We start from the raw sequence: 27979 nt of genomic DNA on the forward strand, positions 1-27979 counted from the left end.
ATTGGCTGTGGGGGTAGGGGGGGAGGGTTGTATCTGGAGGGGGCTCCCCCCGCCTGTCCTGTTTTCCTGAGGCCTAGGGATCCCTCTTGGGTCCCTGGAAGAATCATGGTGCCATTTTGTGGTGCTTTGCCATTGAAAATGGTGGCGGCCATGACAATGGAGCCCTTTGGACGGTGATATTTGCGGTGGGCACCCCTCCTCATTCCCTGGTGCTGACTCATTGGATCCTTTCAATTCCTGATTGCCGCACGTGGAGTGCAGATTATCCTAGTGGCTGCAGGTGCCTGTTTCTGGTGGGGTCCTCTCCCTCTCTGCTGAGGATCGATTAGGTGCTCTGTTACTGTTGATGGAGTGGTGCTGTCAGAGCAGTGTTTTTTTACACCTTTTCTTGTGGGGTCCCCCTATTGACTCATGGAGTCTTTGGAGCACATTTGCCCACTTGATGCCCTCTGAGGCTGCGGGCTCTCCGGGTCCCAACCATCCTCATGCACTGACGGTGGTCCTGGTGTCCCGGTTGGAGGTGGTTTTTGGGCGACGGGCTAGCAAAAAAGGGCCCCCTGGCTTCCTCTGCCTCGTGTGTCTCCTCAGATCTTGAATCTGATTCGGCCATCGCGGAGGTGGGTCACTCTGCTGGATCTGCGACCACGCGCCCCGAGTTCTCAGATATTGAGGATGATTCCTCCACTTCTGCAACTGCGCACGAAAAGGCGCTGGTGGATGCACTGATTGTATCTGTGTGTGAGACCTTAAAAATGGAGGACGCAGCTGAAGCTGTAACGGAGGTGCAGGTTCCCTTTGGCACTCTCAAGCCATCCAGAGCGGCAAAGGCGTTTCCTTTCCCCGCCTATTTCGACAGAATTATCACTAAAGCGTGGGAATGGCCAAAACACTTCCCCTTGTGGTCTCTAAGCGATTTGCTATGCAGTACCCTTGTGGGTCCAGACTGAACAAAGCAATAATGATTCCGGTTGAAGAGTCCCTGGCCCTTAAAGAACCCGGCTGACAGGAAGGCGGAGGCTGCGGCCCGCAATATGTACACCCTGGCTGGTTCGGCACTGAGGCCGGTATTTACCATTGCACTGGTGTCGCAAACTCTAGCCGAGTGGGCTAAGCTTTTACGCCGTGACCTGGAGGGGGAGCAGCTCCTCCCTATCTTTGCTCAACTGGGGGACCAGTTGGTCCAGGGGCTGCAGTTCATCTGTGACGCCTCCTTTTTAGATGCTGCTCCCCTAGTCGCTAGGCTCTCTGTTTCAGCAGTGGTCCTTAGGCATCTTTTTGGCTTAGAAGTCTGGTCCGCAGACCAGCATTTAAGAAGGCCTTGACCTATCTTCCTTTTCAAGGAGTTCGCCTGTTTGGAGCTACCCTGGATGACATCATTAAAGGTCTCCCAAGGGAGAAGAGTACCTTCCACAGGCTACTAATGGCAAGGACCCTCATTGTAGACGTGGGCCATCTTTCTCGGCTTATAAGAAGTTTTTCGTCCCTCATGGGTGACTAACAAGGGATCAAAGCTGTTCAGGGCCTCCTCTGGTGGATCCAAGCGAACTTGGTCTGGCAAGTCGAGAGTGGACTCATCCAGACCTGCGGACAAGGCTCCTTCAGCATGAAGGTGCGCCCACAGCCGTATCGGAGGTGAGGTGATGTCTTCACTGGTTTCCAGACTCGAGGACTTCCCTTATACAAGACAAATGGGTCCACAAAGTCATATGGTCCAGCCCCCGGCAAGGTTCATTTCCAATTTGCGCCTGTCTCCAGACCGCTTACAGGGTCTGTTTGGGGTGGTACAAGACCTGTTACTTCAAGGGGTGGTTGTCCTTGTTCCGAAAAGGAACGTTTTCAGGGTTTTTACTCAAACCTGTTTAGTTCCCAGGAGGGAGGGCAAGGTGCGTCCAATCCGGGACCTTAAGGCACTGAACTGCTTTGTGCGGGTACAGAAGTTCAAAATGGAGTCCATTCGAATGGTGGTGGCTCATGTCAATCACCAGGGGGGCACAAGAAGTGTCCTGGTGTCTCAGGAGGTAGCGGGCATTCTAAGGTGGGTAAAACGGTTAGTTCCAGCCTTCTCCGCCGTACACATTCCAGGGGTGAAAAACTGGCAGGTGGATTACCTCAGTCGGCAGGTGTTCGATCAGGGGGAGTGGTCCCTTCATCCGGGGGTGTTTTATCAGTTGTATCTCCAGTGGGGCATTCCCGAGGTGGATCTGTTGGCGTTTAGGCTCAACAGAAAGGTGCAAAGGTTTGTGGCTCGGTCATGGGATCCTCTGGTGGATGCCACAGTTGGCCCTGGGGGGTCAGTATCATCTGATTTACACCTTCCCTCCTCTCATGCTTCTACCAAGACTTCTACGCAGGATTGAGGCAGAAGGGATTCCGGTCATCTTAGTTGCCCTGGACTGGCCTCGCCGGGCTTGGTACGCTGATCTGTGGGGCTGATCACCCGATGGTCCTTGGTAGCTACCTCTCAGGGAGGATCTGCTGTCGCAAGGACCAGTCCTCCAGCCTGTTTTACAGTCGCTGACTTTAACAGCTTGGCTGTTGAATGCCAGGTGTTGATTGATAGGTTTGTCTGAGGTGGTGATTCCAACGCTTTTAAAAGCGAGAAAATCTACTTCTAGGAAGTTCTACCATCGTACATGGAAGATGTACATTGCGTGGTGTGAGTCTCTCTTGGGGTTCATCCTTGTTCCTTTTCAGTGGCTTGGATCTTGAGCTTCTTTCAATGGGGGGTTTAGCAGAAACTGGCCTTGAGTACTATCAAGAGCAAGGTGTCGGCCTTAGCGGTCTTCTTCTTTCAACGGCTCTTGGCCACATACTCCTTGAGGCATAGTTTTCTTAAGGGAGTTCGCCACTTGGCTCCTCCAGTGCAGTCTCGGTTACTGCCTTGGGACCTCAATTTGGTGCTCTGTCCTCCAGAAACCTCCCTTTTGAGAATCTTCGGGAGATTCCCCTGCTTACACTGTCCCAGTAGATGGCCTTTTTGCTGGCTATCACCTCTGCTCGTAGGGTGTCCGAATTGGCGGTGTTATCCTGTTGTTCATCTTACTTGGTGGTTCACAGAGAGAAGGTGGTTCTTCGACCCTGTCTGTCATTTCTTCCAAAGGTTGTCTCTGATTTTCATTTGAATGAAGACATTGTGTTGCCTTCCCTGTGTCCCAGGCCAAAACATCCGAAGGAAATTGATTAGCATGCCTTGGATGTGGTCCGAGCGATTAGGATGTACCTGGCAGCTACTGAGGAAATCGGACTCACTATTTGTGCTCGCGGATGGACCTCCTGAAAGGGTTGTCCTCTTCCCCCTGCGTCCATTTCCAGATGGATCAGATAGACCGTGGTTCGGGTCTATTCTATCCAGGATCCATTTCCTCCTTTCCCTGTCAAGGCGCACTCCACTCGGGCGCTCAGTGCCTCCTGGGCCTTTTCATCATCAGGCGTCGGTGATGCAGGTTTGCGAGGCGGCCACCTGGTCATCGATGCACACTTTCACAAACTTCTAAAAAGTGGATGTGTCGGCATCTGTGGATGCTTCCTTTGTCCGCAAGGTTTTGCAGGCTGCTGTTTAGAGGGCCTGGTCCTCTTTGAGGGTGTATTGTGTTTTTCAGTTGAGCTCCAGTTGTTTTGGTTGAGCACCTGTTTACCTGGTTGGCTATAGTTTTGCCTTGGGAATTTCTTGCTGTTCCCATCCCTCATGTTTGACAATGCTTTGGGACATCCCAATGGTTATGAAGATCAGGAGCTGTGTCCGTCAATGAACGAACGAAAGAAAAAATGGGATTTTTAAATTACCTTAAAATCCATTTCTCTGCTATTCATTGACGGACACAGCACCCACCCCTCTGTGGAGTTGTAATTCTTCTGACACTGCTTGTAACAAAACTGAATACCTATAGCAGAGAGGAGTATACCCCCTGAGACTGCCCATAAGCGTAACAAGACTTTTTTTTTCTGCCTAGTGTCCTACTCCTGTAGGGGACAGTATAACCCAATGGTTGAGAAGATCAGGAGCCGTGTCCATTAATTAACCGGTTGCCGACCGCCGCACGACTATATACTGCGGCGGTCAGCCCCGGCCAGGCAGAGTGACGTATCGGTACGTCACTCGCCTGTCACTGACTTGCGAGCCTATCGCGGGCGGGCGCGCGCCCGCCGCGGCTCGTTCACAGACAAGTCAGTGCGTGTGACCGGCGGACTCGATGTCCGCCGGTCACACTGCGATCGCTCCTGTGAAGGGAGAAAGACAGAGCAGCTTGTGTAAACAAGCTGCCTGTCCGTTCTCCCTGTGTAAAAGTGAAGATCTGTCCGTTATACTATGTAGAACGGTTGATCTTTGCTTTTACACCAATAGGAATGTCCCTGCACAGTTAGAATCACGCCCCTAGGACACACTTAACCCCTCCCTGTCCAATAAAGTTAACCCCTTCCCTGCCAGTGTCATTTTTGCAGTAACAGTGCATATGTATAGCACTGATTACTGCAGTAATGTCACTGGTACCCCCAAAAGTGTCAAAAATGTCAGTCAAGGGTCCGATCTGTCCGCCGCAATGTCGCAGTCCCGCAAAAAAAAATCGCAGATCGCCGCCATTACGCGTTAAAAAAAAAACACCAAAAATGGCAAAAATCTCTCCCTTTGTTAGTAAACGCGATAACTTTTGCGCAAACCAATCAAAATACGCTTTTTGCGTTTTTTTTTTTTTTTTTTTTACCAAACATAGGTAGCATAAAACAAATTGGCCGAAAAATGTTAAAAAATTTTGATTTTTACTTTTTTTTTGGGGAATTTCATATAAAAAAATGTGAAAAATATTGTTATTTTTGCAAAATTTACGCTCTTTTTTTGTTTATAGCGCGTGATCAAAAAATCGCACAGGTGATCACATACCACCAAAAGAAAGCTCTGTTTGTGGGAAAAAAAGGACGTCAAATTCGTTTAGGTACAGCGTCGCACGACCGCGCAATTGTCCGTTAAAGTCACGCAGTAAAAAATCGCAAAAAAACCCCTGGTCCTTTAGCAGCCAAATCCTCCGGGGCTTAAGTGGTTAACATCTGAGAAATGGATTTTACAGCAAGTCAAAAATTCCTATATTTTTTTTTTTTTTTTAATATAATTTTCCAAAAAATTGTGAGAAATTACAACTTAAAAAAAAAAACTTGCCATGCCTTTTACTTAATACCTTGAACTGTCTACTTTTTTTTAAAAAAAAGGGTCTTTTGGGGGTATTTGTGCTGTTCTGGTGTTTTTCGGGCCTCAAGAAATGAGATCAGCCGTCAGTACAACAGGATTGATATATTAATTTTTATATATATATATAGATCTCTATCCCATAGTTTGTGGACTCTCCTGCAGACTACATATTAAACACTAATTTTGGATTATTTTCACCAAAGAAATTGAGCAGAATACAGTTTGGCATAAACTTCTGAAGAAAGGTTTGCAAAATTTTATAATACCTGAAATGAAAAACAAAAAAAAAGTGTTCCTCCCGAAATTTTTGGTCTTTTTGTTTTTTTCTTTTACCAAAATAATGAGTACCCCAGTGGTTTTTAAATACAAGCAAAAGAAACTCTATTTGTGTGGAAAAAATTATAAAAAAATTGGTATGGGTACAATGTTGCATAACCACGCAATTGTCATTCAAAATGTGGCAGCGCTGAAAAATGAAAATTTCCCTGGGCAGGAAGGGGGTGAAAGTGCCCGGTATTAAAGTGGTTGAGTAACTTTTTCCTTTTTTTTTTTTTTCCTTAACACAGGAGACTATTAAAACCCCAGTAAATAAGGCTGTAAAGGACCTAAAGAGGTAAGCACAGGAGTTGAACATCTCAGCTGGCTTTTTCTGAACAGTCACTTTAAAATGTATTGGTACCATTTGCAGGAATGCATTTTTTTTTCATTGCTTTTAAAGTGTAAATACTTAAAAATGCATTTTTCTTATTTGCCCCTTTTTGGTCAGGTAAATCTGCAGAGAAGTGCACAAAAAAAATCTGTTCATGCAGCCAGAAATAATGTGAGCTCATAAATTCCTGTACTCTTCCCTAGGGTGACCACTCTTCACAGTAAGGTTGTCACCCCAGGACAGGAAGCAATTTAATGGCAGGGTAGTCAGGTTAAAATAAAGGGGGGGGGGGAATGTTATGGGAAAGTAAAACAAATACAGCCACAACATCCAAGGACCCACTAAGCTGCATCTTTTCCATCTTTTTAAAGTTCCATTACCTTGTTATGCAGCTCTTTTAACAGTTCGTTTTATCCTGTACAATGGCTCAGTATCTAGCCTGCTCAGTGCATCCATGTGGGAGCTTACAATCTCTGACTATTTATAAACCGACCCTATTTGCAATATAAAAAGCCACAGATGTGGGAAATTAACCTTTCTATTGGCATTGTCACCTTGTGTGTCTGTACCAAGGCCAAACATTCCAGGGAATGGAAAATTTTGATCAGAGCCATTTGAGGGATTTCTGTTTATCATTATGATTTAAAAAATAGCCACACAACTATGTGAGAATAATTGGCTTCATATTATCACTATTCTTAAAAAAAAAAAGTTTTTTGACATTAGTCACTTGCGGAGCGCCTACCACACTCATACTTCGGCAGGTCGGCTCTATTGTGCGAAACTACATACCTGTATTTAATTTAGTGCAGTAGAAGCTGGGGGCACATGCACTGCCGGAGGCTTGATCGCACACTGATTGGACACGGGATGCCAATCAGCTGGTCCGGCGAACCCGATGTCCGCTGGTCACCTGCGATCGTTGGGAGAGGCAGAACGGCAAAATGGCGTAAACAAGGCAGATTGCTGTTCTGACAGGGGAGAAGATAGAGATCTTGTGCTAAGCAGGAACACCGATCTCCGCCAGCCACCCGCGATCGTTCCTGGAAGAGGCAGAACGGCAAAACGGTCCGCCGGCCACCCGCGATCGTTCCTGGGAGAGGCAAAACGGCGTAAGCAAGGCAGATCGCTGTTCTGATAGGGGAGAAAAAAGAGATATTGTGCTAAGCAGGAACACCGATCTCTGTCTTCATCCATTCAGAGCATCCCCCCTCGCCGTTAGCAAGCATCGGCTAGGCACACAGTTAACCCTTTGATCGCCCCTGATGTTAACCCCTTCCCTGCCAGTGTTAGTACACTAACAGTGCATATTTTTAGCACTGATCACTGTAATAATGTCACTGGTTCCCAAACAAGTGACAGGTGTCCGATTTGCTTGCTGCAATGTCACAGTCCCGCTAAAAAAATCGCTGATCGCTGCCATTACTAGTAAAAAAATAAATTAAAAATGCCATAAAAATATCCCATAGTTTGCAGACTCTATAACTTTTGTGCAAACCAATCAATATATGCTTTTTTTTTTTTTTTTTACTAAAAATGTGTAGCAGAATACATATTGCCCTAAACTGATGAAGAAATTTTATTTTTCTTTCGTTCATTGATGGATACAGCTCCTGATTCGTCTTAACCATTGGTTTATACTGCCCCCTACAGGAGTAGGACACTAGGCAGGAAAAAGCTTGACTATGCCTATGGGCAGACCCAGGGGGTACACTCCCAATCTCAGCTATAGGCACTCTGTTTTTTCTGCCTAGTCAGGAGTAAGGACCTAGTTCCTTGCTGGGATCCTGGTCCTGGCAATTATTTCTTTTTAAATGTAATTTAAAAAAAAAAAAAAAAAATTTTCCTCTTTTTATTTTGTTCCTGTGAGAGCTACAATGAAGTGCCGGACTGGGCGAGGAACTGGATAATATAGATCCTTAGGGTCCCCCCAGTCCAGCCAGCGAGCGCATGCAGACCGCAGTTCCACACTAGGTCGGCCGCGACATAGCACCACTGGACGGAGGCTGGCCTGCGAGTTAAACGTCTTGCGCGAGGACGCATAAGAACTGACTTTAGCCTGAGTCGCAGCGTTTCCTCCTGGTTGACAGCACCCACATTACGACGGAGCGGTGTCCTGTCCGAAGTGGTGCCCCCACCCTGTTCCTGGTGTGGTAAGTAGCTGCTGCCCCCCCCCCCCCCCCACTACCCCTGGAGGGTTTTTGGGTTGACGTAGGCCCCACCCTGGGATGGTCGGACCCCTGGGTTACCCTCCCTTTCCCTCAGCCCCTCTAAATGTTTGGACACTTTGGGTCTTTCGGCCTCCTCCCTGGGTGAGGTTATGAGCTGGCTGTTGCACCATGCTCTTATGGGGGGCTGGTTGGAGTTGCTGCTGACCGGGTTTTCCTGGTGCGTATCGGGGGGGTTGATCAGAGTTCCCTGCCATCCTGGGGGTTGGTGACTAGGGCAAGGATGTCCTCTGGGTTCCCTGCGGCAGTTGTTGGGCTGGGAAACCGATAGTTAAGCATCCGCAGGCCTCACACGGCTGAAAATTTAGGCCGTGGCTTTGCGGCCTACTACTCAAAAAGTACGTGAGGCAGCCCTGTGAGCATGGCTGAAGCCACTGCCTCCCATTTGGGCACCTGCCTTCCCTGCCCCTGGGTGGTCAGCTCCACTAGGACTTGCTTCCTGGCGGTTGGGCAGGCTAAAAAATTTAGGCCATGGTTTGCGGCCTACGTCTTGCGCGAGGACGCATAAGAACTGGCTTTAGCCTGAGTCGCAGCGTTTCCTCCTGGTTGACAGCACCCACATTACGATGGAGCGGTGTCCTGTCCGAGGTGGTGCCCCCACCCTGTTCCTGGTGTGGTAAGTAGCTGCTGCCCCCCCCCCCCACTACCCCTGGAGGGTTTTTGGGTTGACGTAGGCCCCTCCCTGGGATGGTCGGACCCCTGGGTTACCCTCCCTTTCCCTCAGCCCCTCTAAATGTTTGGACACTTTGGGTCTTTCGGCCTCCTCCCTGGGTGAGGTTATGAGCTGGCTGTTGCACCATGCTCTTATGGGGGGCTGGTTGGAGTTGCTGCTGACCGGGTTTTCCTGGTGCGTATCGGGGGGGTTGATCAGAGTTCCCTGCCATCCTGGGGGTTGGTGACTAGGGCAAGGATGTCCTCTGGGTTCCCTGCGGCAGTTGTTGGGCTGGGAAACTGATAGTTAAGCATCCGCAGGCCTCACACGGCTGAAAATTTAGGCCGTGGCTTTGCGGCCTACTACTCAAAAAGTACGTGAGGCAGCCCTGTGAGCATGGCTGAAGCCACTGCCTCCCATTTGGGCACCTGCCTTCCCTGCCCCTGGGTGGTCAGCTCCACTAGGACTTGCTTCCTGGCGGTTGGGCAGGCTAAAAAATTTAGGCCATGGTTTGCGGCCTACTAGGCCGCGGTCTGCGACTTACTAGGCCAGGCGGTCGCTGCCGTTGGGGGCGACCCCAGTGCATGTAGCTGAAGCTCCCACTCTTCCTTTGGGCTTCTGCCGGGCTGAGGATCTGTGTAATTGTGGCTGAGCCCCCACAAAAATTTAGGCCGTGGCTTGCGAATTGCTGGGCCATATGGTCAGCTTGGCACCTCCCTTGGACTGAGTGGCGCTGTGGGGGGCACTTCATTTTTAATAAGTCTTGCCGCCATTATTGCGTGGGGCACCTGCCTTGTTTTGGAGAGGGTACCCTGCCCGCACGTCTGCGTCATGGTGGCGGGCGGCCCCCTTTTTAAGAGGGCTTTTGTCCGATTAGGTCCTCTTCTGAGGGCAACTCCCCTTGTTTTTTTGCAGGTGCAATAGGTGTTCCATTTGTGGACCCTTGGCCGGCGTCCCCTTGCAGGATCGCAGTCGGCAGCCTCCCATGCTTGTTATGTTTTCAGGGTGAACTCGGTATATAGCGACCCTACTGCCTCTGTGTTCACGCACCCTGAGTGCTCAGATAGTGAGGATGATTCCTCTGTTCCTCTAGGCGCGTTTAAATCGGTGGATGCGATGTGTCAGCGCGTGAAACTTTAAAAATGGAGGTTGTGGCTGATGCCGCGTCATAGGCACTGGTTCCTTTTGGCACCCACAGGCCCTCCAAAGCGGCGAGGGTGTTCCTCTTTCCGCTTACCTTGACAACATTGTGCCAAAACACATTGCTACGCATTTTTTGCTTGCAGTATCCTTATGAGGATTTACTGCATTAAAGGTAAACAGTCCCACCTGTAGTGGACTCCCCGGTTTCCAGGTCAAATTGGGTTACCTTCATCCTGGTTGAGGAGTCGCCGACCTTTAGAGGTCCAGCTAATAGGAGGGTGGATGCTCTGGCCCGCCATATGTGCGCTGTGGCTGGTTCGGCAATTAGGCCAGTAATTACTATTGCCCTTGTGTCGCAAACTCTGACCAAGTGGGCTACGCTTTTACGCCGGGAACTGAAGGGAGAACAGCTTCCCCCTGTCTCTGTAGAGCTAGCCAACCTGTTGGTCCAGGGGGGCTACAGTTTCTTTGATGCCCTTTTGGATGCGGCTCCTTTGATTTTCTAGGCTGTCTGTATCAGTAGTGGTCCTTTCGGCGTATTGTCTGGCTGAAATGCTGATCTGCAGACTAGACTTCTAAGAAGTTCTTATCTGATCTCCCTCTTGTAGGGGGATCGCCTGTTTGGAGCTTCCTTGGATGACATTGTTAACCACTTGTTGACCGCCGCAAGTACATATACTGCGGCGGTCAGCCCCGGCCAGGCAAAGTGACGTACCGGTACGTCACTAACCTGTCACTGGCTTGTGAGCCAATAGTGGGCGGGCGCGCGCGCGCCCGCCACGGCTCGTTCCCTAACAAGTCAGTGCGTGTGACCGGCGGACCCGATGTCCGCCGGTCACTCGCGATCGTTCGCCGGGAAGGGAGAAAGGCAGGCGGCTGATGTAAACACGCCGCCTGTCATTCTCCCCTGTGTAAAAATGGAGATCAGACGGTTCTACTTTGTAGGACCGTTGATCTGTTTTTACACCAGTAGCCATGTCCCATCACAGTTAGAAACACGCCCCTAGGACACACTTAACCCCTCCCATTCCAATACAGTTAACCCCTTCCCTGCCAATGTCATTTGTACAGTAACAGTGCATATGTATAGCACTGATTACTGCAGTAATGTCACTGGTAACCCCAAAAGTGTCAAAAATGTCAGTCAAGGGTCTGATCTGTCCGCCGCAATGTCGCAGTCCTGCAAAAAAATTTGCAGATCGCCGCCATTACTCGTTAAAAAAAAACGCCAAAAATGACAAAAATCTTTCCCTTTGTTAGTAAACGCGATAACTCTTGCGCAAACCAATCAAAATACGCTTTTTGCTAATTTTTTTTTTTTTTTTTTACCAAACCTATGTAGCCTAAAAAAAATTGGCCGAAAATGTTAAAAAATTTTGATCTTTACATTTTTTTTTTTGGGGAATTTCATATAAAAAAAATGTGAAAAATATTGTTATTTTTGCAAAATTTACGCTCTTTTTTTGTTTATAGCGCATGATCAAAAAATCGCTCAGGTGATCAAATACCACCAAAAGAAAGCTCTGTTTGTGGGAAAAAAAGGACGTCAAATTCGTTTAGGTATAGCGTCGCACGACCGTGCAATTGTCGGTTAAAGTCACGCAGTAAAAAATTGCAAAAAACCCCCTGGTCAGGAAGGGGGTAAAATCTTCCGGGGCTTAAGTAGTTAAGGGTCTCACAGGGGGGAAGAGTACTCTTCTTCCGCAGGCTACCAAGGGCAAGGAGCCCCGTTGTACACGTGGGCCATTCTCCTCGGCTCCTAAGCGGCCTGCCGGAGGCTTAATCGCACACTGATTGGACACTCAATGGATGTGTTTGCAACGGGATGCTTCTTTTGGCCACAAGGTTTTGCTGGCTGCTGTTTAGAGGACCTGTTCCTCTTTTGGGGGTGTATTATTTTTCAGGTGAGCTCCAGTTTTATGGTTGAGCTCCATGTTACCTGGTTGGCTATGGTTAGCCTTTTTTTTTTCTAATGTTTTCCCACCCCTTATGTTTAACACTGCTTTGGGACGTCTCAATGGTTAAGAAGAATCAGGAGCTGTGTCCATCAATGAACATCAGTTTCCAGTTTTAGTAAATCTCTCCCCTAAATGTCCTTCACAAAGGTTCACATCTATTCCAAGTTCCTTTCAAACACTGTGTGACCATTTTTTGTTTAATATCACTTGTCAGCTATGAAAAAAGTCTGAAAAAAATGAAACTGAGAGCTGAGGATGTTGCCAAAGTTGTTCCTGGTCGAATATTGTCTGTAGCCATCCATCCCTCTGAAAGGCGGACACTTGTGGCATCCGGAGATAAGTACGGGAATGTTGGACTCTGGAATGTGGTAAGTGATAGACCCTTATCTGTCAGTTATCTGGGAACCTTTTTGTGATGTTTTAACGGAGCCCAGGATAATTTAAACTATTTGGAGAAAAGTTTTGATCATTACTAAGCCCTGGTTCACATCTATGCGTTCTTCCCACGGCTGCTTAGGCACAGCAGCCTATTTATTTGAATGGGCTGCTGTACAGTGATGATTATGGAAACGGCAATGTTTTGCCCTGTCATGAATGGGTTTCATTCATAACAGCCGAGGTTACTAGTGATCTGTGATTGACTACAGCTCACCACATGGTACAGGGTGCTGTGATCGGCCCGGGTACCATGTGATAGCTGTGGGAAAATTACAGCATCACTAGTAATCACGGCCGTTCTGAATGAAAGTTACTCATACGTTTTTTTTTATATTGTGATCATGTGATTGCATAGCGTTTTACATGATTTGCTGCGCCCCCGCCCCCCCCCCCCTCCCAGCAGCAGCAATCAATTTGCTATGTCCACCAAGGCGTGGGAGCAGCGTGCTGCTCACTCTTAACCCGCAACAGGCTGGAAGAAATAAATGTACGTGATTTAGCCTGCCCGTGCCGTCCACAATAAATGTACTGTTGGCGGTTGGCAAGTAATTAAAGTGTATTTTAACCACTTCCCCACTGCTCACTGTGCTGCTACTGTGGCACAGTGGCTCGTTCTCGTCTGGTGACGTAGACCTACGTCACCAGACATTCCCCTCTCTCAGCGGCGCGCGCACGCCGCCGGAGACTCGCTCCAGCTGTATTCATACACAGCGGGAGTCGGGCCAGGAGAGGAGAGGCGGTGATCACCGCTGCTCTTTCCCGATCGTCGGGGATCAAGTGAGGAAATCCGCCCACTTGTGTAAACAAAGTGGGCGGATCTCCTAAGTGACAGGCAGGGACAGATCACAGGATTCAGCATAGCTCAACGTGCGATCTGTGCCTGTGTCACACAATCCCCTCCCCCCCCCCCACACACGTCAGTAAGCATGAGGCACACATTTAACCACTTGATCACCAATAAAGTTAACCCCTTCTCTGCCAGTGTCATTTTTACAGTAACAGTGCATATTTATAGCACTGATTACTGTAGTAATGTCACTGGTCCCCCCAAAAGTGTCACTGTCAGGGGTCCGATCTGTCCGCCGCAATGTCGCAGTCCCGCAAAAAAAATCGCAGCTCGCCGCCATTACTAGTAAAAAAAATAAATAAATAAACAATAAAAATGACATAAATCTTTCCCGTAGTTAGTAAACGCAATAACTTTTGCGCAAACCAATCAAAATACGATTATTGTGATTTTTTTTTTTTTCCCCAAAAATATGCAGCAGAAAACAAATTGGCCTAAAATGTGAAATTTTGATTTATATATTTTTTTTTTTGGGAATGTTTTATATATCAGAATGTAAAAAATATTGTTTTTTTTTTTTTTTTTTTTCCAAAAATTAAAAATTGCAGAGGTGAACAAATGCCACCAAAAGAAAGCTCTATTTGTGGGGGAAAAAAGGACATCAATTTAATTTGGGTACAGTGTCGCACGACCGCGCAATTGTCCATTAAAGTAACGCAGTGCCGAATCGCAAAATATGGCCTGGTCAGGAATGGGGTAAAATCTTCCCGTCTTAAAGTGGTTAAAAATAAGCTCATTGAGAATTTTAGACATGTAGCTAAATACATTTTGGCCTAAATATATGACAAAAATTTAATATATTTTTTAACTGTCAAAGTAGAAAATGTCAATTTTTTCGCAAAATTTTCTCTTTTTTTTTTTTATTAATATCGCAAAAAATGAAAAGTGCAGAGGTGATCAAATACCACCAAAAGAAAGCTCTGTTTGTGGGGAAAAAAGGACGTAAATTTAGTTTGGGTACAGCGTTGCATGACCGCGAAATTGTCAGTTAAAGTCGCGCAGTGCCAAGTTGCAAAAAGTGGCCTGGACGTAAAGCAGGAAAATCCTCCAGTGGTAAAGTGGTTAAGGCAAAATGGGGGGGGGGGGGGCATATGCAGTATATCTCCTTCAATATACACACTTGCCAAGGTTTTTTACCAATCAAAGACCAGCCCTTTTTCTGACATTTGTTGCTTACAAGCTAGAATCTGTATTTTTTGGCTAGAAAATTACTAAGAAAACCCCCCCCCCCCCCTAAAATTAAATATATAATTGGCAGAAACCCTAGAGAATAAAATGTCAGTCGTTGCAATATTTTATATCACACTGTATTTGCACAGCGGTCTTTCAAATGCAATTTTTTTTTTCTGGAAAAATACACTTCTATTATTAAAAAAAAAAAATCTAAATCGTAAAGTTAGCCCAATTTTGTAGAACGTGAAAGATGATGTTATATTGGTAAACAGATACCGAACATCACGCTTTAAAATTGCACGCACTCATAGAATGGTGACAAACTACTGTACTTACAAATCTACATAAGCGACACTTTAAAAAGTGTAAACGTTTACCTCTTTAACCACTTAAGCCCCGAAAGATTTTACCCCCTTCCTTACCAGGCCCTATTTTGCAATTCGGCACTGCGTGACTTTAACGGACAATTGCGCGGTCGTGCGACGCTGTGCCTAAACAAATTTGGCGTCCTTTTTTTCCCACAAACAGAGCTTTCTTTTGGCTGTACTTGATCACCTGTGCGTATTTTTTTTTTTTTTTTTTTTGATCATGCACTATAAACAAAAAAAAGAGCGTCAATTTTGCAAAAATAACAATATTTTTCACATTTTTTTTATATGAAATTCCCAAAAAAAAAATATGTAAAAATCAACATTTTTTTTTAACATTTTAGGCCAATTTTTTTTTTTTTTACCTATGTTTGGTAAAAAAAAATCGCAAAAAGCGTATTTTGATTGGTTTGCGCAAAAGTTATTGCGTTTACTAACAAAGGGAAATATTTTTGTCGTTTTTTGTTTTTTTTTTACGCGTAATGGCGGCGATCTGCGATTTTTTTTTTTTTTTTTTTTTTTTTTTTTTTTTGCGGGACTGCGACATTGGGGCGGACAGATCGGTCCCTTGACTGACATTTTTGACACTTTTGGGGTTACCAGTGACATTACTACAGTAATCAGTGCTATACATATGCACTGTTACTGTAAAAATGACACTGGCAGGGAAGGAGTTAACTGTATTGGAGAAGGAGGGGTTAAGTGTGTCCTAGGGGCGTGTTTATAACTGTGATTGGCTGTGGCTTGATGTGTAAGAACAGAGATCAACGGTCCTACATAGCAGAACCGTTTGATCACCATTCTTACACAGGGGAGACTGACAGGCGGCTTTGTTTACACTAGCCGCCTGCCTTTCTCCCGCTGTCACGGACGATCGCGAGTGCCCGGCGGATATCGGGTCCGCGGGGGGGGGTCCGTGACTGAGCGGGAGCGCGCATCCGGCGACGCGTGCTCGCTCCCAAAACCCTTACAGGCTAGCGACGTAGCCCTACGTCGCTTTGCCTGTGAAGGGCTGACTGCCGACGTAAATAGTCGTGCGGCAGTCGGCAGGTGGTTAAAGTTACAGAGGAGGTCTAGTGCTAGAATTATTGCTCTTGCTCTAAAGATCGCTGTGATACCTCACGTGTGGTTTGAACACTGTTTACATTTATGGGCACAACTTCAGTATGCGGTTTCTTTGACGCGTGAGCACGGAGGGATGGTGCGCTTTAAAATTATTCTTTTTTTTTTTTTTTTTTCATTTTTGCTGTCCATGTAAAAAAAAAAATTCTGATCACTTTTATTGCTGTCATAAGAAATGTAAACATCCCTTGTGACAGTAATAGGCAGTGACAGGTACTCTTTATGGAGGGATCTGGGGGGTCAAGACCCCAAACCCCTCCTCTGCACTTCAAAGTATTCAAAATGCCAAGATCAGCGTTTTTGATTACTTTGGGTTTTTTAAAACTGAAGCCGTTGGGTTTTTTAAAACTGAAGCCGTTGGGTTTTTTAAAACTGAAGCCGTTGGGTTTTTTAAAACTGAAGCCGTTGGGTTTTTTAAAACTGGAGCCGTTGGGTTTTTTAAAACTGGAGCCGTTGGGTTTTTTAAAACTGGAGCCGTTGGGTTTTTTAAAACTGGAGCCGTTGGGTTTTTTAAAACTGGAGCCGTTGGGTTTTTTAAAACTGGAGCCGTTGGGTTTTTTAAAACTGGAGCCGTTGGGTTTTTTAAAACTGGAGCCGTTGGGTTTTTTAAAACTGGAGCCGTTGGCTGCCAAGTACACCTGAAGCAACGTCGTGATATCGCTTCCAGGTTACTACATCAGAGACCCGATCAAAGCCGATTCTGGCTTTGTGCGGGGTCTCCGGCCAGCCGGAAAACGTCCTGGCTAGTGGCTCGGGTCTCCTGGTGGGATGGGAGACCAGGGAGGAGCAGTGGGGGGGGGGGGAGACATCCCCTCCCGCTGCTTGTAATAGGCAAGCAGCTGCTTAGCCGCATCGATTATTCTGAGAAAATTGACCGTCGGCTCCAAAAAACAGTACCGGGGTGATGCCTGCGGCTGCAGGCATCACCCCTGTACAACCACTTAAAGCAAAATTAATTACAGGTACCTGATTTTGCAGCAACTGGTTAAAAACACTACAAGTGACTACCTATTGATTAGGGATGAGCTTGGGTTTGGTTTAAAACCCAATCTTTGCCAAACCTGTAAGGTAGCTTTCAGTGCTGGCCCGCCCAGCGCTCCCCACCCTGCAGCTGCACGTACAAAAAAAGGGCGGGAATGCTCATGACATCAAACTAATATGACCATGTGGCCAGCTGATTGGGCCGGCAATGACGGTCACCTTCTGGGCTCAGACCAAACCCAAGCACTGAAGACCGGGAACATCCAACAAGAGCTGCAGTTTTGGAGTTTCTCTGACCCAGTCGTCCAGCCATTATGATTTGGCCCTTGTCAAAGTTACTTGAATTCTTACATGTGCCCATCTTTCTGCTTTCAACACCTCAACTTCAAGGACAATATGTCCACTTGCTGCCCAATAAATCCCACCCACTTTCATGTCCACTTGCTGCCCAATAAATCCCACCCACTTTCATGTCCACTTGCTGCCCAATAAATCCCACCCACTTTCATGTCCACTTGCTGCCCAATAAATCCCACCCACTTTCAAAGACCATTGTAACACGATAATCAATGTTCTTTACGTTACCTGTCAAATGGGTCATAATGTTATGGCTGGTGTAATATACATTAACATTTAGAAGTAGTGTATTCCGTCTGCCCATGACCCACTAAGGTTAGCTCAGTGATGTGGCCAAAAGTACAGTGCTGTGCACTTTATGCCAAGAAAGATTTCTTCTCATAGAAGAGGATGTGATTTATGCTTCATCTCCCCGAAATTTAATGAGCCATTGCAGAACTCTGCGTTGCCAGATGTACAGAATGGGCACAAACTCCAGTGGGCTGTACTAGGCATTTTATGGCCAGACAAATTTTAGATCCGGTTTGCCAGCCAGATTTTTTGGGGGATGGTAGCCCTGACTTTGCACCGGTGTGGTGAGAAATTTACAGATCGGTTGATCAGCACCAATGTTTGTCTTTAATCTTTGTTTTGTAGGATGACCATTCGGATGAAAGGGAAATTTTTATGTTTGAACTCCATTCACGTAGTGTCGGCCGCCTGTCTTTCTGTCCATGCAATCCGGCTCATTTGCTGTCACTCAGCTATGACGGCACCGTGCGCTGTGGAGATGTCACACGCTCTGTCTTTGATGAGGTCAGTGTTTAGTTTTTTTCCCCCTTTTTGAAATCTTTATTAACAATGCTACAATGTTAAGGGTCCCCCCCCCCCTAATGCACATAATCAAATAGTGTGGTGCTGAATCAATACAGCATAGTAGAAAATATACAATACTTAAAGCGGAGTTCCACCCTGGGACATTTTTTTTTGGACAGTCAGGGCTAGTGCATTCCACAATGGATAGCCTCTGATCTGTCCCGGGTCGCACTTACCTGCAAGAAGAAATACTTACCTTGAAAAAGTATTGTCCAGCGCTGCCATCTCAGGTGTGGGCAGCTTGAAGCCAGCGTGATCCTCTTCTGTGTCCTCTTCCATCTTCTTCGGTCCCACGATGCACTGCACCGGCCCCGCCGTCACTTCTGGGGCTGCAGCGTCATCCCTGCACAGCTTCTGGGCATGCCCAGGAGCTGTTTAGCAAGGTATGACGGCGCCCGCACCGGAACTGACGTTGGGAGGCCGGTGGAGGCGCATTGATTCCTGGGAGCGATGACGTTCAGCTCCCAGGAATCATTGCAAAGCCAGGAAGTGACGAATCGCCATGGCCGCCGAGGGGAGGAAGAGGAAAGTAAGTATATTTTCTTCTAAACGAGGTAAAAAAAAAAAAAAAAAATTGCGATTATCCATTTGTTTTTCAGGTGACCCGGAGCGAGAAGATGGAGGTAAGTATAATTTTAGGGTGGAACTCCGCTTTAACTGACCTCTTTTATACTATCCTCCTGTCTCCTAATGCTATGTGTCCCTGTGTGTGTGATTTATAAAAAAAAAAAAAAATGCCGTCTCTACCTGATTTCAGAGAGCTGCTTGGTGCTCATGTGACCAGCCGCCTCGCTTTCCTCCTTGTCTGACAGCTTCACCGGGAGGGGCCGAGAATCTCCCGCTGACATCAGCTGGGAGGATGGAGGCGGCCGGTGACGTGAGCGGCGCTCTGAAAGCAGGTATAGACAGAGAGGATAGTAAAAAAAAAATGTAGATGTTGTTTCATCAGCAGGAGTGGAGGGGTGGGCACTGTCACTAGCTGACAGGTAGGGAGGGGAGGTGGACAGAGGAGGGCTGTGGATGACTAAGGCACATAAACTGACCACGGTGTCAGGGCTCAGCAGCCATGATATACCGTGGTCAGTTTACAGGGGTCAGGATAGAATCTGGCAGTATCAACCAGGTTTTTAGGTTCAACAAATGGGCCAAATTACACAGCACAAGCACTGTGCTGTATAACATGCTTTAGAGGGACAGAATCCTTTGTTACCCATAAAACAAAAAAAACGCTTTTAATGTGCATAAAACAAAAATATATCTATCTAATGCATTAAAGGAGAAGTATGGGGAGAGCTTGTTTGGCTGTATTTCTGCTGTGGATCACAGAGGAGTGCAGTTTGTTTTTTATCTGAAAGCGGGCTGTATCGGTCGGCGGACGTCACAGAGCCAGTCCAGGGTTGGGCATGTCTGAGCTAAGGGCGGACGAATTACAGGAAGTAAATGCTACATGAGTCATCTGCCTATACTAATATATAATATATATAATGGCCATGGCTGGAAATGCAAGATGCGGAGGGTGGGTGGGTGGGTGAAGGGGATTTCAAAGTGATTTCTTAGCAAAATAAAGCATGGAGACATGGATTGATGGGGGAGTTTGCTTTAAATATTATAAATGCATGAAATATGGTTTTCAGTCTGTGGTCTGTTTAGCTTTAAATACATATTTTGTTGCATCTTGAGGTGCAGGCAAAAATGCATTGACATCTAGAGGAAATACACCATAGTCTGTTCACATTATGTACCGTTGCAGTTTGGAAAATAGATCCTGCATGCTGCATTGTGGTTGTGCTGGTCTAAATGGTGTGCACCTTTTTTTGGGGGTGTTTTTTTTTTTTTTTTTTTTTTTTTTTTTTTTTTAAAGCCCAGCTGCTGTCAAACGTTTGGGCCATGGATCAGGTTTTTTTTTTTTTTTTTTAAATAGTATTTTATTAAGGATTTTCCAAAAGGTACATAGAAAGAAACGTGAACGTGAGCAAAAGGATAATGCAGCGTTAAACCAGTCAGTTACAGATACAGGTGACAAGTATACAAAGGTTAAATAGCATAGTCCGGGTAAGGGTTCCAAGGGAGAGGGGGGGGGGGGGAGTATTCGGTTCTGTTGGTTGCTTCGGAAGTAGAGCATACATTGATCAGGTTTTTATTGCAGTCTCTGTCCCTCGCCATTGCAGAGGTCTCCCCTCCCTGACCCGATGATTTAGAGCGGGGATCTCCAAACTACAGCCCTCCAGCTGTTGGGGTACTGTACGTCCTATGAGACATTGTAAAACTCTGACATGACTAGGCATGATGGCAATTTTATTTCCTGAACAACTGGAGGGCCATAGTTTGGAGACCCCGATTTAACCACTTGCCGACCGCCGCACGACTATCTACGTCGGCGGTCAGCCCCTCACAGGCAAACTAACGTAGGGCTACGTTGCTTGCTTGTGAGGGTCTAGGGAGCGAGCGCGCGCCCCCCGGGGCGCGCTCCCGCTCCAGCGTGGTCACGGACCCCCCCGCGCGTGTGACCAGCGGACCCGATGTCCGCCGGTCACTCGGCGATCGGCGGGGGAGAGGGAGAATGTCAGGCAGCTTGTGTAAACAAACTGCCTGTCATTCTCTTCGCTGCAAAGACACTGATAAAACGGATCTGGTATGTAGATCCGTTGATCAGTGTCTTTACAGCTAGAGCCACAGCCAATCACAGTAGAAACCACGCCCCTAGGGACACACACAGCCCCTCCCTTCCAAATAAAGTTAACCCCTTCACTACCAGTGTATTTTTACAGTAACAGTGCATATATATAGCACTGATTACTGTAGAAATGTCACTGGTAACCCCAAAAGTGTCAAAAATGTCAGTCAAGGGTCCGATCTGTCCGCCGCAATGTCGCAGTACCGCAAAAAAAATCGCAGATCGCCGCCATTACGCGTTAAAAAAAAAAACAACAAAAATGACAAAAATCTTTCCCTTTGTTAGTAAACGCGATAACTTTTGCGCAAACCAATCAAAATACGCTTTTTGCGATTTTTTTTTACCAAACATAGGTAGCATAAAATAAATTGGCCGAAAATTTTTAAAAATTTTTGATTTTTACATTTTTTTTTGGGGGAATTTCATATAAAAAAATGTGAAAAATATTGCTATTTTTGCAAAATTGACGCTCTTTTTTTGTTTATAGCGCGTGATCAAAAAATCGCACAGGTGATCAAATACCACCAAAAGAAAGCTCTGTTTGTGGGAAAAAAAGGACGTCAAATTCGTTTAGGTACAGCGTCGCACGACCGCGCAATTGTGCGTTAAATTCACGCAGTGCCGAATCGCAAAATACCCCCTGGTCGGAATGGGGGTAAAATCTTCCGGGGCTTAAGTGGTTAAAGGAAGCTATGGGGGATGGCGGTAAAACCCCTGGCAGTTTTTATTTTTTAACAAATGAGACCTTGTGCTTGCTGCTAGGCGCCGGCAGCAACAAACACCTGACTGTGGTATTAAACCCTTTTTACATGTTATTCAATGTAAAGGCCGGAATTAGGGTTTCATTATAGAGCTTTTAAATAATAAGCTAAACGTTCCTTGATCACAGACTTAGCCGTTTTCTGATACGGGAGGGATGTAATGCTTGTCCTATATCTCTACAGATCTATCGTGATGAGGAAGAAAGCTTCTCTTCCTTCGGTTTCTATTCAGCTGATGGTTCTGTGCTGATAGTCAGTCATTGGGATTCAACGCTATCTCTGATGGATCGCAGAACCCCTGGAACAACCTATGAAGTACGAGCGCCTGTAGACCTATCGAGCCCCCGTACTGTTAGTGTTCATCCATTGCAGAGAGAGCTGTGCGTTGTAGCAGGAGCTGGGTAAGCATTGGACCACACATTTTTTCTTTTATCTCCTGGCTTTATTGCATGCTGCAATTGTCTACTATGTTTAAATCCTCAGTAAATTCACAATGCTGAAGTAATGGTAAAGCTTGATTCGACTACATGTGCATGAGCGTTTAGCCACATCGTGAGAAATTCTGAATGAACCCTCTGCACGCTGCTATATACCCTTTCTGGCACACTTTGCAGTGAAAAACAGGGATTTTTAGTTCACACATATTGCAATACATGTTTAAGCTGGCATGCGGCTTTAAAGTAATCCCTCCTATGGCCATTCCTGCTCTTCTCTGCCAGTGCAAATGCTATGGTGGACACAATGCTAACATGGGGCAAACAGAACCAAGGTGGGGGAGAGCTACTAGGTTCAGGTCTGGTCACCAGCGATCTGCCTTGTTTAGGCTACATTCACACCTGAGCGTAGCGTTTTCGCGCGTTTTTTACTGCGATTTTTACCGCGATTTTTGTGCAGGCGTTTTTAGATTGAATAGAGATCAATGGAAAACGCCTGTAATCTGCCCAAAAAGAAGCTCATGTACTTATTTGAGCGTTGGGCGTTTTGCTTACAGCGTCAAAAGGCTCAGATGTGAACAGGGGCCATTGAAATGAATAGGATTTGTCTTGTTGGGCGTTTTGAGAGCTGATCCTAGAGCAGAAAAACTCCCCAAAAACGCCCCAAAACACCTACATGTGAACGGAGCCTGACATAGACAGACCGTCGTTCTGCCTTTCTCGGGAACGATCGCCGGGTGCTGGTGAACATCAGCTCCGCCTGACCCGCAGATCGGCGTGTGCCCCAGACCCAGAAATCTAAATGACTTACAGGTATATGATTTCACGCTGAATGTCCGCCCTGTCGCAGTATATGTACGTGGGGCAGTCTGGAAGCGGTAAATCCACCATGGTGCCGGGTGACAGGCCGGATATATACAAGGGTTCTTGGGACTCGGCGGCATTGAATGCCAATTTAGATGTGTTTAGTCCCACCCACCATCAGAGCTGTGATTTGACTGGGTGGGATTGAATACTAATTAGGATGTTTTTAGTCCCACCCACCATCAGAGCTGTGATGTGACTGGGTGGGGTTGAATGCTAATTAGGATGTGTTTGGTCCCACCCACCATCAGAGCTGTGATGTGACTGGGTGGGATTGAATGCTAATTAGGATGTGGTTAGTCCCACCCACCATCAGAGCTGTGATGTGCCTGGGTGGGGTTGAATGCTAATTAGGATGTGTTTAGTCCCACCCACCATCAGAGCTGTGATGTGACTGGGTGGGATTGAATGCTAATTAGGATGTGTTTAGCCCCACCCACCATCGGAGCTGTGATGGGACTGGGTGGGATTGAATGCTAATTAGGAATTGTTTAGTTCCCACCCACCAGCAGAGCTGTGATGTGATTGGGTGGGGTTGAATGCTAATTAGGATGTGTTTAGTCCCACCCACCATCAGAGCTGTGATGGGACTGGGTGGGATTGAATGCTAATTAGGAATTGTTTAGTTCCCACCCACCAGCAGAGCTGTGATGTGACTGGGTGGGGTTGAATGCTAATTAGGATGTGTTTAGTCCCACCCACCATCAGAGCTGTGATGTGACTGGGTGGGATTGAATGCTAATTAGGATGTGTTTAGCCCCACCCACCATCAGAGCTGTGATGTGACTGGGTGGGATTGAATGCTAATTAGGATGTGTTTAGCCCCACCCACCATCGGAGCTGTGATGGGACTGGGTGGGATTGAATGCTAATTAGGATGTGTTTAGCCCCATCCACCATCGGCGCTGTGATGGGACTGGGTGGGGTTGAATGCTAATTAGGATGCGTTTAGTCCCACCCACCATCAGAGCTGTGATGTGACTGGGTGGAATTGAATACTAATTAGGATGTGTTTAGTCCCACCCACCATCAGAGCTGTGATGTGACTGGGTGGGATTGAATACTAATTAGGATGTGTTTAGTCCCACCCACCATCAGAGCTGTGATGTGACTGGGTGGGATTGAATGCTAATTAGGATGTGTTTAGTCCCACCCACCAGCAGAGCTGTGATGTGACTGGGTGGGATTGAATGCTAATTAGGATGTGTTTAGCCCCACCCACCATCAGAGCTGTGATGTGACTGGGTGGGATTGAATGCTAATTAGGATGTGTTTAGTCCCACCCACCATCAGAGCTGTGATGTGACTGGGTGGGATTGAATGCTAATTAGGATGTGTTTAGCCCCACCCACCATCGGAGCTGTGATGGGACTGGGTGGGATTGAATGCTAATTAGGATGTGTTTAGCCCCACCCACCATCGGAGCTGTGATGGGACTGGGTGGGGTTGAATGCTAATTAGGATGCGTTTAGTCCCACCCACCATCAGAGCTGTGATGTGACTGGGTGGGATTGAATACTAATTAGGATGTGTTTAGTCCCACCCACCAGCAGAGCTGTGATGTGACTGGGTGGGATTGAATGCTAATTAGGATGTGTTTAGTCCCACCCACCATCAGAGCTGTGAAGAAAGTGACGTCTGCAGAGTCTGAAAGACTTCACAGGAGGCGTGAAGGTATCGCCATGAACGTTAAAGCAGAGTACAGACTCGATCTTCTGCAGGAAGTGGCTGTGGGAGGGATGGAGGCTGTGGGAGGGATGGAGGCTGTGGGAGGGATGGAGGCTGTGGGAGGGATGGAGGCTGTGGGAGGGATGGAGGCTGTGGAAGGGATGGAGTCTACCAGCAGGCTATACAGAATGTCACATGACACACAGCCACAACTAAACCCAGAATATCAGGGGATCTGCAGACAACATGGTACAGAGGTATGATCTATGCTGTGAGTGATCATTCCATTCAGTTCTAGTAAAAAAAGAAAGTCAGTGTTCAGCTTTAGGAACGTGCACAGTGCAATTTAGAACTGGTTGTATAAAGTTTCGGATACATGTCTAAAATACATGGAAATGGTCTGGCAGTAACCCAAGCAGCCTGCATGGTATAGGAATAGCGCCGGAGCTATCAATACCTCCTGTGTAAGAGAAGCTTGCAGTGCAGAGTCAGCAGAGGGAACACATTCATGTGCTGAAGTATTTGGAGATGTGCCCTGTCCAGCAATCCCATACTGCTGTCATTAGAGACGGATAAAGGGCTCAGCTACACATCTGTGGAAAGTCACCTTAAATAATCTTTATCACACTTCAGCCACAAAGTGACAGAACCTTATGAGAGACGAGGAAACCGCAACCATCTTTAATTTGTGTGTTTTTTTTAATTTTTATTTATTTTTTTCTCTTTGCAGAGACGTCTGTATTTATGACGTCAGACAGATCTCCAATAAGAAGCTTCGCCCTGTGGTTTCCGTACCTGGACACTCGAAAAGTGTGTCGTCTGCCTACTTCTCCCCAGTCACAGGCAATCGTATCCTCACCACCTGTGCTGACGATCGCCTACGGTAACAAATGTTCATTTTTGTAAAATTAAAGCTGAAGTGTGGTATATATCTATAATCAACCTGCAACTAAAATGTTTCAACTAAGAGCCCATTCACATTCACGCGACTTGTCAGCCTGACAAGTCGCGGTGGGTCGCAGTCCATTGATTAGCACAGGACCCGTTCTAATAGGAGCGACACAAGTCGCTCCGACTTAGAAAAAGGGTCCTGTACTACTTTGGGGCGACCTCGGAGCGACTTGCATTGACTTCCATTATGTGAAGTCTCTGCAAGTCGCGCCGAAGTCGCGGTGCACGCGACTTCACAGGTCGCCCCCCAAAGCTGTGTCGCGCTAGTCTGAACGGGCTCTAAATCATTTTGTTTTCAAGAAATATTTATTTTAGGACCCAGTGACCTCCTCACAGGGTCAGTCTGCTGACGTTTTGCTCTGCAGCAGAATGGAGTTTTATGAGCGGGCTTTTCAGGCTCTTTTAAATATTGCAGCACCCTGCCTGGAGCATTATATGAAATAAAACATCCCCAGACTTCCGTTTTTTAGATGTACATCCTTGCTGGCCACTGGATACTGCAGACTTAGAGGAGTTTCACCCTCCCTCCTATTATTCTTATTTATTCGCTCCTCTCCTTTTCTTTTGCTGAAATGGCATCAGCAAAAATAGTTACCCCCCGACCCCCCCCCACACACACACACACGCACACACGAGATCCAGTGTTGTCCTACAAAGATCCCTTCTCAGCAGCTGCCGGGTCCCAGACCACCGTGTTCATCAGTGATGTCATTGGTAGGCTAAGCTGGCTCCTCCAGGTTCTGCCGCAACCTGCTCATGACACGCCAATAGTCTTGCCCTACTCCTCCGTTATTAAAGTGATTGTAAAGTCTCCTTTTTTTTTTATTAAAATAACAAACCTATTATACTTCCCTCCTCTGTGCAGTTGGGTTTTGCACAGGGCAGCCCAGATCCTCCTCCTCGGGTCCCTGGCTGGAGCTCTCCTGGTCCCTCCCTCCTGTTCAGTGCCCCCACAGCAAGCAGCTAGCTTGCAATGGGGGCACCCGAGGCAAGCTGCAGCTCCATGTATCCATTCAGACACGGAGCTGCCATTCGGCCCCTTCCCCTCTCTCTCCTGATTGGCTAACTGAGTTTGACAGCAGTGGGAGCACATTGCATTACTGTTTTGACAGCAATGGGAGCCAATGAAGTCGCTGTTTTGTCTAAATCCCAGATGGCTGAGGCACTGGTGGACATCGCTAGATAGAGAGGGGGTTCAGGTAAGTATGAGGGAGGCTACTGCATACAGAAGGCTTTTTATCCTAATGCAAAAAAAAAACCTTCTGATTTTAAAACCCGTTTAAATGGGGTGACATGCGGCACTCCCCGGTGCCTCCTGGAATATGTTGCCTATCTCAGGAAGCGCCGTGAGCACTGATGACATTCACCTAGGTAAATGATTGCGGGGGGGGGGGGGGGGGGGGGCGGCAGAGATTTAAAAAAAAAAAAAAACACCTGATCATTGTGCAGCGCAAGGTGGTCAGGGCATGCAAAGAAGCCAAGTCCCTGAAATAGGTGAAGATCCACTTTAGGCTGTGTATTTTGCTGATCAGTTGCTTGATTGCACCATTTTTGTAGAGCGTAATCAAGCAACTGATTGAACAGCTATATTCTGCACTCAGTAGAGAGCAGGGAGGAGAATGCATGTCTGAAGGGATATCGGGTATGTGTTCTTTCATATAATGCTCGTGACAAACAGTGCGGTGACTGATGCCAGCCCTAAAGATCACACCCACACATGCTGAAAATTAAAACTTATGGGGGAGGGGGACCAACACTGGTGCAGGTTAGGAGGGAGGTGATTGATGATGATTTAGGTAGTTAACTGCCTATTGAAAATGCATGTAAATGGGGGAACTGCACGCTGAATGCAGGCATTGTGGTGTAAAGCAGCAACCTATCTAGCTGCAGACTGGAGCATCACTCGATCCGTGTCTGAACCTAGGTCCGCCATTCAATGTAGGTTGATCTACTTACAGTATACAGCACTGTGTTCCAGCAGCAGTATGGGGACTTCCTATCAACGTTCTTGAAACAAAATCGATTTGGGCAGAGCACTGCTCAGCCATTCATAGGAATCCTTATATTTTTTTGAATGAATACAAGGCTTCGTCTGATGGCTGAGGTAGCTAACGCTCTCCACAACAACAGCCAATCAGAGGAATCTGTGTATTCATTCAGAAAAATGCAATGCTTCCTATGAATGGTTGGGCAACGGTTTTGTTCCAGGAACAGGATGGGAAGTCCCCGTACCGCTGCCAAAACAGCGCTGTATACTGTATATAGATGATTTTACATCTAGTTTATACAGCGCTCACAGCGAGTACATCTGTTAGTAAAGGAAATAGTTGTGAGACAGCTTGGCCCAAACGGAACAATTTGATGTCATGGATTTAGGCGTTAAGAAGTGATGACCTGTGGGGTAATTTTGTAAAATGACTTTACGCTGATTTTATTAGAACAGCCAATGAGCACAGTGTACACTGGTAGGGAGTAAAATACCAGTATGTACAGAGCAGGCTAAATAAAGAGCGTGATGCAAGTTTGTGAATTGAGCGTATAGGAAGGAATTTTGTAGGAGAGATTAGAAAGTGTGAAAAGCTTCTGTGAACAGATGGGGCTTCAGGAAGTGATGAGTCGCTGAAACGCCGCTGGACAGCCCTAATGTAATAGAGAAGAACGTCTCAGTGTGACTGGG

At 46.8% G+C, this 27979-nt stretch overlaps 1 protein-coding gene across 2 annotated transcripts in view; it reads left to right on the top strand.

Moving 5' to 3' along the window:
• Nucleotides 1–27979, top strand: part of WDR76 (WD repeat domain 76) — a 64023-nt gene that overhangs the window by 29306 nt on the left and 6738 nt on the right. For both annotated transcript variants that reach the window (XM_082253004.1, XM_082253005.1), the window contains exons 9-13: nt 5746–5792; nt 12024–12177; nt 17732–17890; nt 21569–21786; nt 25082–25234. In XM_082253004.1, the coding sequence (XP_082109130.1) occupies nt 5746–5792; nt 12024–12177; nt 17732–17890; nt 21569–21786; nt 25082–25234 (731 nt within the window). The remainder of the gene's footprint in view (nt 1–5745; nt 5793–12023; nt 12178–17731; nt 17891–21568; nt 21787–25081; nt 25235–27979) is intronic.

Source organism: Pelophylax lessonae, assembly GCF_965119305.1.
Source record: "Pelophylax lessonae genome assembly, chromosome: 4".
Classification (NCBI taxonomy): Eukaryota; Metazoa; Chordata; class Amphibia; order Anura; family Ranidae; genus Pelophylax; species Pelophylax lessonae.